The sequence below is a fragment of the Lytechinus pictus genome, chromosome 17 (genome assembly GCF_037042905.1).
Source record: "Lytechinus pictus isolate F3 Inbred chromosome 17, Lp3.0, whole genome shotgun sequence".
Classification (NCBI taxonomy): domain Eukaryota; kingdom Metazoa; phylum Echinodermata; class Echinoidea; order Temnopleuroida; family Toxopneustidae; genus Lytechinus; species Lytechinus pictus.
In genome coordinates, this window is record NC_087261.1 from 24,685,902 (window position 1) to 24,700,459 (window position 14,558).

At 37.0% G+C, this 14,558-nt stretch overlaps 1 protein-coding gene across 6 annotated transcripts in view; it reads right to left on the minus strand.

The window, feature by feature from the left end:
* The window catches only part of LOC129281034 (regulator of telomere elongation helicase 1-like), a 55,165-nt gene extending 42,595 nt beyond the window's left edge, over positions 1-12,570 (minus strand). The window contains exons 1-9 of one of the 6 annotated variants that reach the window (XM_064112480.1): positions 12,363-12,385; positions 11,387-11,570; positions 11,072-11,189; positions 7,657-7,870; positions 6,625-6,853; positions 5,839-5,932; positions 4,998-5,079; positions 1,273-1,333; positions 105-180 (exon numbers count right to left, since the gene is read on the minus strand). In XM_064112480.1, the coding sequence (XP_063968550.1) occupies positions 105-180; positions 1,273-1,333; positions 4,998-5,079; positions 5,839-5,932; positions 6,625-6,853; positions 7,657-7,758 (644 nt within the window). In that variant the 5' untranslated portion in view covers positions 7,759-7,870; positions 11,072-11,189; positions 11,387-11,570; positions 12,363-12,385. Of the gene's footprint in view, positions 1-104; positions 181-1,272; positions 1,334-4,997; positions 5,080-5,838; positions 5,933-6,624; positions 6,854-7,656; positions 7,871-11,071; positions 11,190-11,386; positions 11,571-12,362; positions 12,414-12,503 lie in introns of those variants that run through there. The other 5 variants (XR_010296326.1, XM_064112479.1, XR_010296327.1 and 2 more) reach the window with 5 other exon arrangements.
* Positions 12,571-14,558: the final 1,988 nt, after the last annotated feature.

Below are 14,558 nucleotides of genomic sequence, written 5' to 3' on the forward strand. Positions count from 1 at the left end.
TTCTGTAAAAAGTCATTTTGAGATCGTCCCCACAACTGGAATTTATCTTTAACCTACACTCATAAATGTCAACTAACATGCCAGGGGAGAAATAGAATTCTTACTTGTGTTGATTTCCAAGTTTGACTAGATCCTCAATGTCCAGAATACCTTCAGTAAATGCTTTCTCTCCTTTCTTATCTGTAATGAAAACAAAATCAAACATGAATTCCAGTTGGGGTGGCAATCATGAAATGAATCTGAGCAGAGTTTCACAAAATGATAAGCAAAATAAGCATGGTATTCTCTTGATTTTAATTTTTTTGAATAAAGTCTCTTTTCCAAGAAATAATAGTATACATTTGTATGGTTATCATTTTATATCTGTGTAATTATTCCTTATCTTGTATTGAGTTGAGAAATGAAATAAAACTTGAACTTGAACTTAATAGAGGCTAGATAGTTAATAAAATTGGATGAACAATTATTACCTATAATAACAAATAACAGTATAACAATTTCTTGAGCTTTTCTATACTTTTATCAAAATATTTTTTGTCGGGGTGCATTTCACCTTTTGAGCAACAAAAAAAAAATACATGTATGTGCTGACTTGTGCTTATCCATGTTGACAATTTTCAAATAAACTTGGGTTTCTGTCTCAAATTGTTGTTCTTTCATCTGTAGTGCATTGGTTTACATGAGCTAGGTCAAAACATACAGGCGTACATGTAATGGATCTGATATTTTTATATCTTGAAGGTGTAGTTCACTCTGATATTGATTTGGTTTAAATAAAAGAAGAATTACAGATAAATATTGGTCAAAGAAAAACAGTTATGAATTTCAATGTTTTGATTTTGTGAGGACCATATGTCGTGTGATATAAATTCTCCAAAATGCCTTTTTCTCCAAAAATTGAATTGTATTTATTTGGTGGATAAAGCAGACACGTTTCAAACCCCCTTCTATGAGGAAAATATCTGTATTCATCATATTCCATTAAAATATTTGAATTCATAGCATGGTAGATGGAGAAGCTGCCTGCATATGTCACAAATTTAAAAACATGAAAATTCATAACTCTATTCTTATTCTTCAATGAATTTTCATCAAGCCTTCAATATTTTTCTCTAATTTTCTGCTATAATTAATACCAAGTTACAATCAGGGTGAACTTCCCCTTTAAATAATTTTTTAAATCCTTTGCATTTGAAATACTTTAGACATTAATTCAAGACACACACTAATGTCTTGAAAAAATAAATTAAAATAAAATGGTTATCAACTCACTATCTAAATTGTTGTGGAAGTGACACATCTTGGCATTCACCTTTGCACGGCACATATGCACCTATTGAAAAAAAACATACTGAACATCCAACTTTTATGCATAATTTGGCCCTATCTACATGTAACCAAGAATTGGAAGTGATAAAAAATCCAACACAATTGCGATTGACCACAATAGTGTACTTTAGAGATTGGGGAGTAACTTCGGAATCCAATGTCATAATCGATTAAGCCCGAGTCATATCGATTATTTTGAAAACCGGTGTTCGACAGCTTTAATTCGATCGAACATCAATGAATCGAATTTTGAAGGCGCGGCGGGGAAAATCAAGTCAATTTTTTTTTTTGCTCCGGCCGTCGCGTCGATGCGCTATGCACGCATTGCATGCACTGACGGTATGCGCTGGCTGGGTGAGCGTTGCACAAGCAGATGACAGAGCAAAGTTCGTTTGTATTTTCCATGATCACCAAAACACAAAAAAGCCGGGGACCAATGCAGAATTAATCCCAAAATATCATCAACAATGATATTTGCAGATGAAAATATAAGTTTAAAATAAAACAATATCAAAGACATAAATCACGCAGAGTCGATCCGAACGATTTTCGGTCAACTAGCATTCGCGGTCCAGACTCACACACACCAGCCCCGCCCGCAGTCCCGGCCAGCGCCAGCAAAAAAGTGCTACCAGCGGGGCCACTGTAACTTGCCTGAGATTGTGTAGTTAGATCCAAAATGAGCTCCACATTGACGGGAATAAATACATAATTTTCTCTGGATGGTCATTTGAATTGGTATTCAATGCTGATATAACGATTGTGAGGAAAGATTGTGGAATATAAGTAATGACGATGTTCGAGAATTAATCCTGATATGATAATCCATATTTTTTTAATTTTAGACACAAGACAAGAGCATGCGATCGAAATAAATATGTCTCGGATCGAGCACTAAATTCATATAAATTATTATTGGATGTTAAATAATTACGATTTAATAAGATTTTATGGCCATATTAATGATATTGACAATGTCAGCAAAGCATGTCATGTTCATATGGAAGTATTTATAGTATTATACTGGCATTATTTTTTATTTTTATTCCATCTCTGGCCTGGACGTCTCCGGAGCTAGCTAGCTCCGAGAAAAAGAAGCACAATGCGCATGCGCGTTCGTTGACGTAGGACATATTTTCCATTCATGAAAATCAGAGCCCGAAGTTGGGCACAAATTAGCTTCAAATTGATGGAAAAAAAATATCACGCAATTTACTCTGTTTTGTCATGTAAAATGTTATTATATGGAGATATTACGATCTTGAAAAAGTTTCTGCATGTTGACAATGTTCGAGAATCAATCCTGACGTGATAATTTTTTTTTTTAGACAAGTGCACTCGCTCAAGTCGATCGTCATGTGATGTCCGTCATTGAAAATTGAAACGAAATACAAACGTTTCACATCAAGCTCTAAATTCATATCAATGATTATCATATGCAAATTATTGTCAAATATTACGATTAAATAATGTTCTATGGTCATGATATTAATATTGTTCATGATAGCAATGTTTATTTTACGTTGATTGTGTCAATTTTCCGGCCATTTTCTGTTTTGATTAAAGCACAGTACAGCGCATGCGCTGCACGATCGATGATTTCCATTCATGAATTCATCATTCATAAATTATCTCGGCATGAGCAGACGAGTAAGACTCGAACTATGATCGAAATAAACTTCAAATTAATGGTGAATAGGCATCATAATTACACAATCGGTTTCATTTTGGGGGAATACAAATCAAGTAAGTGGTACTAGTAGTCAAGTTGGACTTTTCTGTTCATTTTGATGATTGATTGTGTGAACCAAACGAATCGGCCGGCCGACGTATTTTTTTTTTTTTTTTGATGCACCGATTTTGCAAAATCTGCACCAGCGCTCGATGACATCGATCGAACACCGATTTTAAAATCGATTCGACTCAGGCTTATAATCGATTATGAGAAAACCTACCTAGCGCCATAATACTAACTGTAGTTTTAGAACAAATTTAAATTCAAATTTATTTATTTCACTTCCATCAAACAAAAACAAATTGTATAGGCATCATACACGTATGTCACATCTGTAACCAATTCATGACATTGGATTCTAAAGGTCAGCCGAGATTTGATTGATCAATCTTAATTTGAATTTGATCGAATGAATTGCAATTCTTTGAAAGATGAGCCCCTGGAGATTTACAAGATAACACATAATAAAACAATATACAATAAATATTTATTCGTTCAAACACGATTTCACAATACTTTTTTTCCGTCTTTTTTTTTCTCTTTTCGTTCGACCAGGCTTGTTGTTGGGATACTAGTAGGCTAGTACTTTGAAAAATTCTTGATAACAAGTAAAGTGTAGTTAAAAGCTTAGAAACACGCCCATTACCTAAGGGATCTATTTAACTTTGCAAAGTGCATTTTTTTGGCTTCTATGCCCTGTAATTATACCATTATACAGGGGTGTGAGTGGTCACAAATAAAAAGATCTGAAAAGAGCTGAAGAGTGTTGAAAAAGTCTGAAATTAGAAAGAGCTCCCATACTTTTTGTACAGAGGAAGGCCAAAAATAAGCTGAAATTAAGCTGAAAATCAAAACAAAAAAATCTGAAATCAGATAAAAATCCGAACTCTCACACCCCTGATTATATCAATCTGCTTGTAATGCAATCTGTGCATAACTTTACTTACAGCTTTATGATCCAGTGTGACTGGACCATGTTATTAGATGCTAAGTTGTACATATTGTAGTCCCATATATGTACATTTTCATGGCAACACGATGGAAGTCTACGTGTGGGACTACAATATTTACCGAGTGTAAGTTCAAATCAGAGTCGGGAAAGAGGTGAATATTCTTCATTTTTCTGATAGCTTTCAACTAAATCAAAATAATTTCAAGGAATTATGGAAAATAGATGGCCATTTCATGGATTTCAAGATGTAAAATGTGAAATTTTAGCTTTTTTTTTTTGAGCAGGAGCGCAATATTTAGTAAACGTATTGACCCAGGCCTAGTTTCACAGGACTTTCACCACAGATTAATTAATAGTTACACAGCTATTGCATATACGATGTTAAGAAAAATCTACAATTTATCATACATGTATTGTATTGAATTGATTTGAGCTCCTCAAGGAGAGCGATTCTGAGGAGCCCAATTGAGCTCCTCAAAAAAATAAGGAGAGCGATTTATTGAGCTCCACGAAATTATAAACGTGAAGGTCTGAAGCAGCATTATGAAACACCCCCAGCCTGCCTGATAATTTCTGGAGGCCATTTTATAATGCTATTCACAAGTTCCCCATGACTTTACGCACGATAGGTGACCCTTTCTTGTGCTAAATGATATCCCTTTGTAGCACTACACACCTAAGATCATTAGAGACAGTGATTTTCCGTTTCAAAAAATGGTCTTTTCCGTTTCTGAAAATCTGAAATTCTGTTTCAACTTGATCTAAATATGGAAATTCCAATTTGTCACCGAAAATGTACACACCAAAAACCTGAATTTCGTTTTGCAAATGTGAATTCCATGAATTTTTACATGAAAAGTATAAGAACCAAACAGAATTTCTCTTTTATTTTAAAAGTAAAACGGAAAATCACTGTCCCTTGATCATGTTCATGTTGTGTGTAAATTTACGAAACATCATCAGGGTGTTATCATCTGTTACCTTTGCCGAGTTGCTTTCAGCCTTGAGTACTTCAGGGTGAATGCACATCTGCTCCCGAGATCCTAGAACACACACTCTCGGCCTAAAGAGATGGACATTTATAACCATGCCAATAATAAATCCATTTCAACAGGGTTGATTTGGTATTCATGAGGTCATACATCAGCTGCTCTAGAACCGATCCCTATCAAATTTGGGCTGTGGATCTTTTTCATCATGCTCCTCATAGATATGAAATGCAGAATAAAAAGTGTGATTTCATCACTTTGGTCCTCTATTTCAAATGAATGCATAATGTTTCTTTACATTCGTTCTGTAAAGATTTCGCACTTTTTTTATTCAAAGGCAAGAATTTCTAGAAATTGTGAAAATATTTAGCACGATTCCTTATGCATTGCTAGATTATATCCCGTGATGTGACAGTTCGTGAATTCAAGAATTGGCATGAACATCCCTTGGGTCACTCAGCATGCAATTATGCTCTTAAACAATCAAAATACGCCCTTAAACAAAAGAGTTCATTCTCAGAAGATCTTTGTTCATTTTTGCCAGAACACTTGTCGACCAAAGGAGCTTCTTCCCAGATTCAATAAGACTTTGGAACTCCCTCCCCCAAAGCACACTTAATTGTACCTCTTCACATCTTTAAACCAGAGATACAAATGACCCATCTCCATTATTAAATAATGGTGGTTGTTTTTACTTGAACGATGTAAGCAATCTTTTAACACATCAAGTACATTCACTTGCACACTGCACTTAACCAGTACAACAATACACCAGTCTGTGGCCTGTACTGTTTCCAGAAGACCAAAAAAAATACCATTAGGATACAACTCACCTGTATACTGTATCTTTGAGTTGGTCCAATGCCTGTGAAAGCTGAGAATGCGTTCTTGAAGCATAGATGATCTTCGGCCGGTCAATGAATAAAGCTATAATGATATAATTACATTATAAAAGATTTAATGATTGACCACCGAACTATACCTTTTCACCTTTACATGAAATACATGTAGAACTCCCAACCAGTAAACTAAAAAGATTTGGTCCAAAAAGATTAGAAAGAAACAGTAATTTGCACAGGGAGTGTATAATCACATTGTATACGCACTGAATAAATGTATGCATTCTAGATGTTGATATCACTGGCTTTCCATAGTTGTGACTGTACGTACATCCTACCTGTATGTGGAAAACATTTGAATAAACATGCATTTTCTGCCAGGGCCCTGTCGTACAAAGAGTTACGATTGATCCGATCAATGGCACCTATGGATGGCCAGCAACGTCAACATGTATTATGCATGTTTGTTCAAAATATTTTTAAGCCATGATGTATATTTATGCATTGTTTTCTTTAAGAAATCACTGTGCTTCTCTTTGTTTACAAAGGATATTGTGCAAATTTCCTGTAGAAAAATTTATGACACTGATGGATTTCCATAGATTTATGATTGATTGGATCAATCGTAACTCTTTGTAAGACAGAGCCCAGATGTTGATGTTCCTGGCTTTCCATAGTTGTGCTTGATTGGATCAATCACAAATCTTTGTAAGACGGGGCCCAGGATTACTTCAACAAGAATAAAATTGGAGCCCTCTACTCAGACTCGGCCCTACCTACCTTCTTCACTGCTCTCTCCCCAACCAGCCCCAGTCTTGAGGTCCGTCATCAGCTTCTCCTGGTAGGCTCCTGAAGCACCGTCTCCTCCTCCTCCTCCTCCTCTGTTGCCCTTGAGACACTTCCCGAGCTCCTGCTGGGCAATGTAGGTGTGTCTCCAGGCCAGGGTGGAGCAGAGGAGGCACAGGGTCTTCCCGGTTCCCGTTGGACTCTCGAGGACTCCATTAATTCTCTGGCATGATGAAATTAAAGAAATATGGTGGCATATTAATCAGCTGCGGTAGCCGCACAGAAATGTTGTTAGCGCTAACAGAGCACTAAGAGTAGGCCCATTCACACATCTCTTGGATCGTGATGTCAACGTTGATCCAAGATGTAAATAATACATTGTGACATGAGGCAACACCATGACATTACCGGTTGTAGCAGGGCCTCTGTTAGCACGCTAACAACCTATCTCTGCAGCTGATACATGTACTTTTGGATTGTCAATCACTTGCTGTATCAAATATTATCATTCTCCTGAATTCAACAAGAACACTTGCCAATTGGTGGTCTTATCAAGGACCAATCACAACCCCAAGAAAGATAAATAGTGTACCATGAGACCTTGGTATGTTTATCATTATTGTTTAATTCATTATAGATTATAACGTTTTCTGATCATGGATTTAATCAGAGCTTCTAACCTTAAATTTGAAGAAAAAAAATATTATTCTTTAATTTGTTTTATCCAATTATCAAGCCTAAAATTCTAATTTTCTTTAAAATAAAAAAAAAATAAAAAAAAATCATCATTCTTACAAGTTTCAAGAATCCTATTTTAAGGGGGAAAAATCGTAGTGTCATTTTCCCCATTAAATAGGATAAAATCCTACTAATTGGCAACTCTGTATATTGCATGGGTTCTTGGGTAAAAGGTGAGAATATCTAAAGTGTAATACTTCTCCAAATTCACCTACAAATGAATAACAAAGACAGATCTACATGTGCATGCTTATTTACCGAAATTGGCATTCCAATTCTTTGCATTACCTTCTGGAGACATTGTATAACTTTGTTCATGTAGTCTTTCTGACAAGGATATGGCTCAAAAGGGAAGTCCACCTGTACCCCTTCACACGAGACGCTCGGCATGATGGGTATGAATACCGTCCTCCCACGATAACAACGTGAACTCTCACCACAAGACCATATTTAGACTTCAGCTACTCCGGAATACACTGATGATTTCCTTCATTGACCTTGGCTAAAAGTAAAATTGAGATCGAGTGAGACATAATTAAGAAGTATGAAGGAAGGGTGCCCATATATGCGCACCTAAATCTTTAACATTCATTTTTTTTTAATTCAGTTGATAACATTCCTTACATGTGCTGAAAATCGAATTTAAAAATGAGAGATATATATGAATTTGGTGGAAAAAAACAATGACGAGCCATTTCAAACTGAACAAAAAATGGTGTCCCGTTTCTGCACCCCCCCATCACTTTCCACAAGATTCAGGGATTTTGATGAGAATGGCTGCATATTTTTCCACCATTTTAAGTGATGTTCCTTCATACAATGGGCAATTGACTCTGAAAAAATGACACCTTTCAAGGCAATTATACGAACTGTCTGTAGTTGAGGGCTTTTTTTGAAAACCTCTGATGAGGTAGGCTATTGTTCTGCACTGAAGTGGTATCTTGTTGGCTCTTACATGATTGGTTAACAGCATAGGCGGCGGAAGCGGGGGGGACCCTTTTTTTTTTTTTTTTTTTTTTTTTTTGCTTGTCAATTTTTTTTTCTTGCGTCCCCCCTAGAATTTTTTGTTGATAACCTTTTTTTTTTCCGCCGCCGCCAATGGTTAACAGTAGTGGAGACAATTCATGTCTTGATAAATTGGGATTGTCCTTGTTAATGAGGAAAGTTTTTTCACTTCCCCTGCGGGACATAGATGGTAATTTTACTACAGCACACAGCTTGATTGGTGTCGGAACAGCCACGTGTTGGCACTTTCATACTCTGAACGTCCTCGCCTCCTAAAATTGCCATCACTCAGTCACAGACGAAAAAGAGTTAACATGATTGATGTGTACAAATGTGTGCATGGTTACTATGATACAAGTTCTGAGCTTTTCTGACTGAGAAATAGTGGTAAAGCATGTGGTCATTTCTTAAAGCTAGAGAAAAGATATTCACGTCTTGATGTGCGTAAGTTTTTCTTTGCTAACCGAGTGATCGATGTGTGGAACAGTCTCCCAGAAGATGTAGTTAGACTAGTTACTGCTTGTTCAGTGATTGCATTTAAGAATAGACTGGATAAGCGTTGGGAGAAGATTGCCTATGATTTTTCAAGGAATCTTTTGCTGTCTACGATACCCCTGCCACCCCTCCCTGCCAACATACACGTGAGTAGTGCATCTAATTTTGTCTGAAGGAGAGCAGCAATAGACATTCTACTTTGATCGATGAACAGGCTTAGTCCTACAACATCGTTGGAGTAAACTAAACTAAACTTGACAGGTGAAGGAACTTTCCTATATTTTTTGTGCGGTTACTGTGGGGACATAATAGTCATAAACATGAACGATGTACAGTGGCGTAACAGGCGGGGGGGGCAGGGGGGGCAAGTTGCCCCCCCTGGCGGATTTCACCGGGAAAATAAAAGAAAAACGGGAAAAAGAAAAAAAAGGAGGGAAAAAGAAAGGGAAAGGGGAAGGAAAGGGGAAAGGAAAGGAGGAAAAGGAAAGGGAAAGGGAAAAGTGAAAAGAAAACGAAGAAATAACTTTTTTTTTTAATGGAAAAGGATCGAAGGAAAGCGGAAAATGTACCGTCGAAAGAAGAACATTTGAGAAAGAACAAATCATTCCGAAATAGGCCTATGTAATGCAATAGCACGATGGGAAATAAATTGATAGATGACAAAATGGCAAATAATAGCGGGAAACAAAAGTAGAATGTATAATAGTCAAAAGCTTAATTGGAAAACAAAGATAAGGGACAAGAAAAACAAAATAATAACACGACCGGGCTGCCGATGATTGAAATTAAAGAGCGGAAAGAAAAATGGACTGCAAACAACATTGTGCTATAAGCTTGCTAAAGTTTATGCAAATAAGCTACCGGGGCTTTGCCCAAGACCCCACGCAGTAGGGGTTCTTCATTTATAACCTTTAAATGGCTCTATAACGCCCCCGTTCAATCACTGACATATAGGCGCTGGGGAGGGGGGTCTTGCATGGTTCCACACCCAAGAGGAAATAAAAGAAATAATAGGAGACAACGTATAATGAAATTAATGGAAACAATGAAATGTGTTATTTGCTGAATATAATGGAAAAATCTATTACATAATCAGAATTTGATTTCAATAGGCCTTTTTTTTCCAGCTCGCTTTGCACGTTGGCAACTTTTTACTAATTTTTCCCACATTGCTATGTTTTGCGCCCTCAAAATATTTGGTTCATTACGTAACTGGGTTGAATAAATGTGTTGTGTAAAAGCTATATTCTGTATATGCCCGCGATTTGATTAAAATAGCGGCAATCTGCGAGGTTTAAATGGCTTTGATATCAAGAAGTTCCGGGGGCTCCGCCCCGGACCCCAACAGCACAGCACTGCGTATGGAAGGGTTGAGTCATGTCCCCAAAAAGTTCTACAAACAAGAACAAAAATAAAAAAGGAGGAAAGATAAGCAAAGCAAAAGTGTAGAATATGATTTTATGTACTGAATATAATGTAAAAAAATGGCTCAAAGTTAGATTCTCATGAAAAGGTGATTTTTTTCTCGCTCGCTTCGCTCGCTCGGGACTTATATAAAGCACCTTTTTAGCACATGTGCTATACAGTACCCCTCGTTTTTTTTTTAAACTCTTCACGCTACTGCCGCAAAGAATCCTGTTCACAGTGGCGTACAGACCACAAAAAAGGGAATCTAAAGAGAGAAGAGTGAAATATATTATTATCTGGATATCATGTCAAAATCTATCACAAAAATTGATTTTTGTATCAAAAAGGTCAAAATTTTTGCTCGCTCGCTTCGCTCGCTCGCAACTTTTTTTAAAAAGTTAATTCTGCCCGATACGCAATATCTGTCCTCCTCAAGATAGTCGCCTCATTACACCATTACGCCTGTTCATACCATGATATGACCGGGAAATTTTTGGCTCTTGCCCCCCCTGGCCACCGACCCCTGTTACGCCGCTGACGATGTAGCCTTGAGGACTCCATGATATTTTTTAATATTTTGATATATATTCTTCGTCATAGAGCCTTGAAACTCTGTCCATACAGCCATAAGTGAGACCTCCACACCCGGATGGATTTCCCTAGGAAATCTATATTTACAGGGTAAAATCAATTTATAAGTGTGAATTTTATTGATCTTTGAACCTTCAAACGCCTAATGCGTATGAAGGGCTAAAAATCATTTCACTATGAATGGCAATAATGAGAGTTTTCTTACCAGACCAATCTTGTGTAGATCCCTCGATCCGTTTGTCAACAAAGCAAATGAAATAGGTCTGACCCTTGAACCGCTTCGTTATGACGTACCTTCGATTAGCGATGTTACAAAATGCCGTCTTGAAGAACAATTTATAGAAAAAAATTACTATTTAACAAATACTAAAATACAGGAATCTCCAAAGAAGTCACCCAAGGGTGCATCTCTGCCGCCGTGTACAGGAAAATTAAAGGCACGGCGCATTCAACAATACTAAACATTTCCCGCAAATTTAATAAGAGGATTTACAGAATGAAGTCCTCCTACGAAACTTACTAAACGATGTGAAGTCAATTCCTCCTAATATGATGAATATCCCTCAAATAGCGTCATTTAAGCGTTGATTTTTCTTCTCGTTGACAAAATACGTCCCAACCTTGCGAGTTCTCAAATTTTTCGTCTAATGAGCGAAAGAAGGCGCGCGATTTATCTTCATATCAAAGACACTACAAGGGAAAGACTAGACACCAAAACTATCTTACACGTAAATCGATGCAAAGCGTTACACGAAGTCGGCAAAGTGTCCAATCTGTTTACTGTAAAGACTTTGGTGGAACGTTAATTGACAAACGAACGGTAGCACTTGCGGGGCTTCGTTCAAGGTACGTAGAATTTTCTATATTGTTTGTTTAATTTGTCATCGCTTTGAATATTTTCCAAAAAGTATTATCGTCAGCAAAAAAAAAAGGATGTTTTTAAGTTATTGCATTTATTGGTGTCTCTATTTTATCAACCAATCATTGGAATTGCACATACAATGAATCAAGAATCTAATTTAAAAAATACAGACAAGCTGAATTAAGGTTGTGAACTGTATTAGCGCCAACAACGACCTTCTTTTTATTTACGTGGAAGAAACATGCGAAGCCACTTTCCAGGCCGAGGTAAGCGATTTTGCTCTTTTTTGTGTCCTTTTTAAGTAAAAAAATATGTTAAAAATTGAAAATGAAACGCTTTTCACCAGAAAAAGCCCTGGTGAGTAGCGGAATGGGTTTCGGCTAACATCATTTACGTTATGAAGCGATGTTAACGACAACTCTAAAATCCATTGCGTAAACACGCTGGTTGTGCGAGGTTAGTAATAGTATATATACTGTAACATGCCCATTTGTACACTTCAAAATCATAAACTCTTGCACTTCAGTCTCCTATGCTCTCCTGTAAATTCAATCTCCAAAGCTCTCCTTACTTTAATTAAACTAAAATTATCAAACTGAAGATAGGGTGAACGCAGAATAAATTAGAACTTAACACGATGAAGTCCAGATCAGCACTGACTTTACTTTCCAATCTAATCTTCTGGGAAGTTCTGCCAATGTACCCACATTGGATAATCATAGAAATCAACCAATCAAATACAAGGAAAATGGTATGAACTGTAAAATGAACTAACCCTATTTAAAAATAAGAACCAATCAGAGAATAGAGAAGGGTGATCATGAGTTAAACTGAATCCTAATGAGAATTAAACAATAAGACCATGTGGAGTGGAAGCTAATGGAACACCAGGAAGCATGACTGGGGGAAACTGAATGAAAGAATGAAATGCAATGAACCTGTGTTGCTATGTGAGATGTATTGTGGAGATGGAATGAAAGATGAGATCATGACAATGTATGTGGATTGTGAGGATGGAAAGAAGGATGAGATGAGTTGGAATGGAAATAAACAAGTTGAACGTAGGCCTAAACAATAAAGTATGGAAAGCCAAATGTAAGAGTACAGATTAAATAAATAAACCCAGCAAAATTTACTGATTACAATACTAACCTCGCAATATACGTGTGAGTGCAAAGAAGTGAAGGTAGGGTGTCTGGAGAAAAAAATTATTTTTCTTATTTCAAGAAAATATCACATTTTCTATGTGAATTTGAAGAGAAATGACCTTCAGACTGACAGAAATGTAACATGTTTGAAAAAAATCAAATTATTGGCTGCAAAAAAGAAGAATGAAATTAGGTAAATTTTCAGCATTTCTCTGCCATAGACTGTGTAGTTAAGAAATGGACACACACAAATCCAAATTTTTAGCTTCCGAGAGCTGTTATAAATTTATTATTAATGCCAAAAACTTGTCCATAAAGAGTCCAATAGGATTTTTTATGCTCTATCTGATGGTATGATTTTTATAAAGATTTGGAAACCAGATCACAATGAAAAGTTGCGACAAAGTGAAAAAAATTGTGCAAAACAAAAATTTCATTTTCCCATAGAAAACGTATGGAGAAATGGCAATCTCAACACACACAAAAATAAGGGTTTGCAATTTATCTCTAAATCCTTATTTAAAATGATCATATAAACTTGTCCTTACTGTCAAAAGAAGCCCCTGAATTTTCTCTTTCCAGACATGCCAAACACAAGTTAATAATCAATTCAGATCACATTTTTCTAGTAGCCTGAACTTTCCCGAAAAAATGTGCCATATTTTCCCCTAAATTAGCCTGTTTTATGCTGACACTTTTCAGTGTAGCCTCTTGTCGAGGCCCTGTCGGCTGCTTTCCGAGCGAACATGGCGAAGCAAGGGAGAGAGCAAAGCAGAGAGCGCCGCGAGACAGGGCCTCTTGACATCTGACCCGAATTTCGCCGACTTTCTTTTGTTATTTTATTGTTTTTACCAATATACCGACCAAAAACTGGTCGGTGAAAATCATCCAATGAGAGCACGGGCTGCTATGACGTCATATTGAATATTCATGAGCTCATCTTGAATGGCGACCCGTGGATTCTTGCCGAAGAGTGACGACGAAATATATCAAAGAGCATTGAATATGCCTCTAAAATGCTGAATATTGACCGATTTAAGGATTTGCAAGTCAATAAATTTAAATCTGCACTGAAAGGACGATATGTTTTTGTAAATCTACCCACAGGATATGGAAAAAATGTTATCTTTCATGCGATTCCACTGTGTGTCGATTATCGTTCTCCGCGGTGCAGTGAGGGAATGCTGGAGTAGAGTTGTTTCCCCTTGACTCGAGTCTGACCAGCGGCTGACCAGTATCTCCCGGGAAGTTTCGGGGCGGTGATGGGTCTTTTACGGCCAGTACTAGTAGTACTAGTAGTAGTATAGTATCACTGCTTGTAGCATTTTGCTGGTTATATCCCCTTTAGTGTCCCGCAATTAATTGAATCCCCTGCAGAATAGTGGACTACTATAGTATTCCGAACCCCGGACGTTAATTGACAAACGAACGGTAGCACTTGCGGGGCTTCGTTCAAGGTACGTAGAATTTTCTATATTGTTTGTTTAATTTGTCATTCTAGTGCACAAAGATGGATTTCCTGGGGAAATCCATCTTTGTGTACTTCCTTCGCTTACGTGTATATGAAACCCTGTTCAAGACTCCCATGATAAGAAGTATATGTCAGATTGATAAAACATCATCATGCGAGTCCTCAAGTAGGCACGGCCGTAGTCACTAGATGGCGCTGTCGCGGAAGTGCT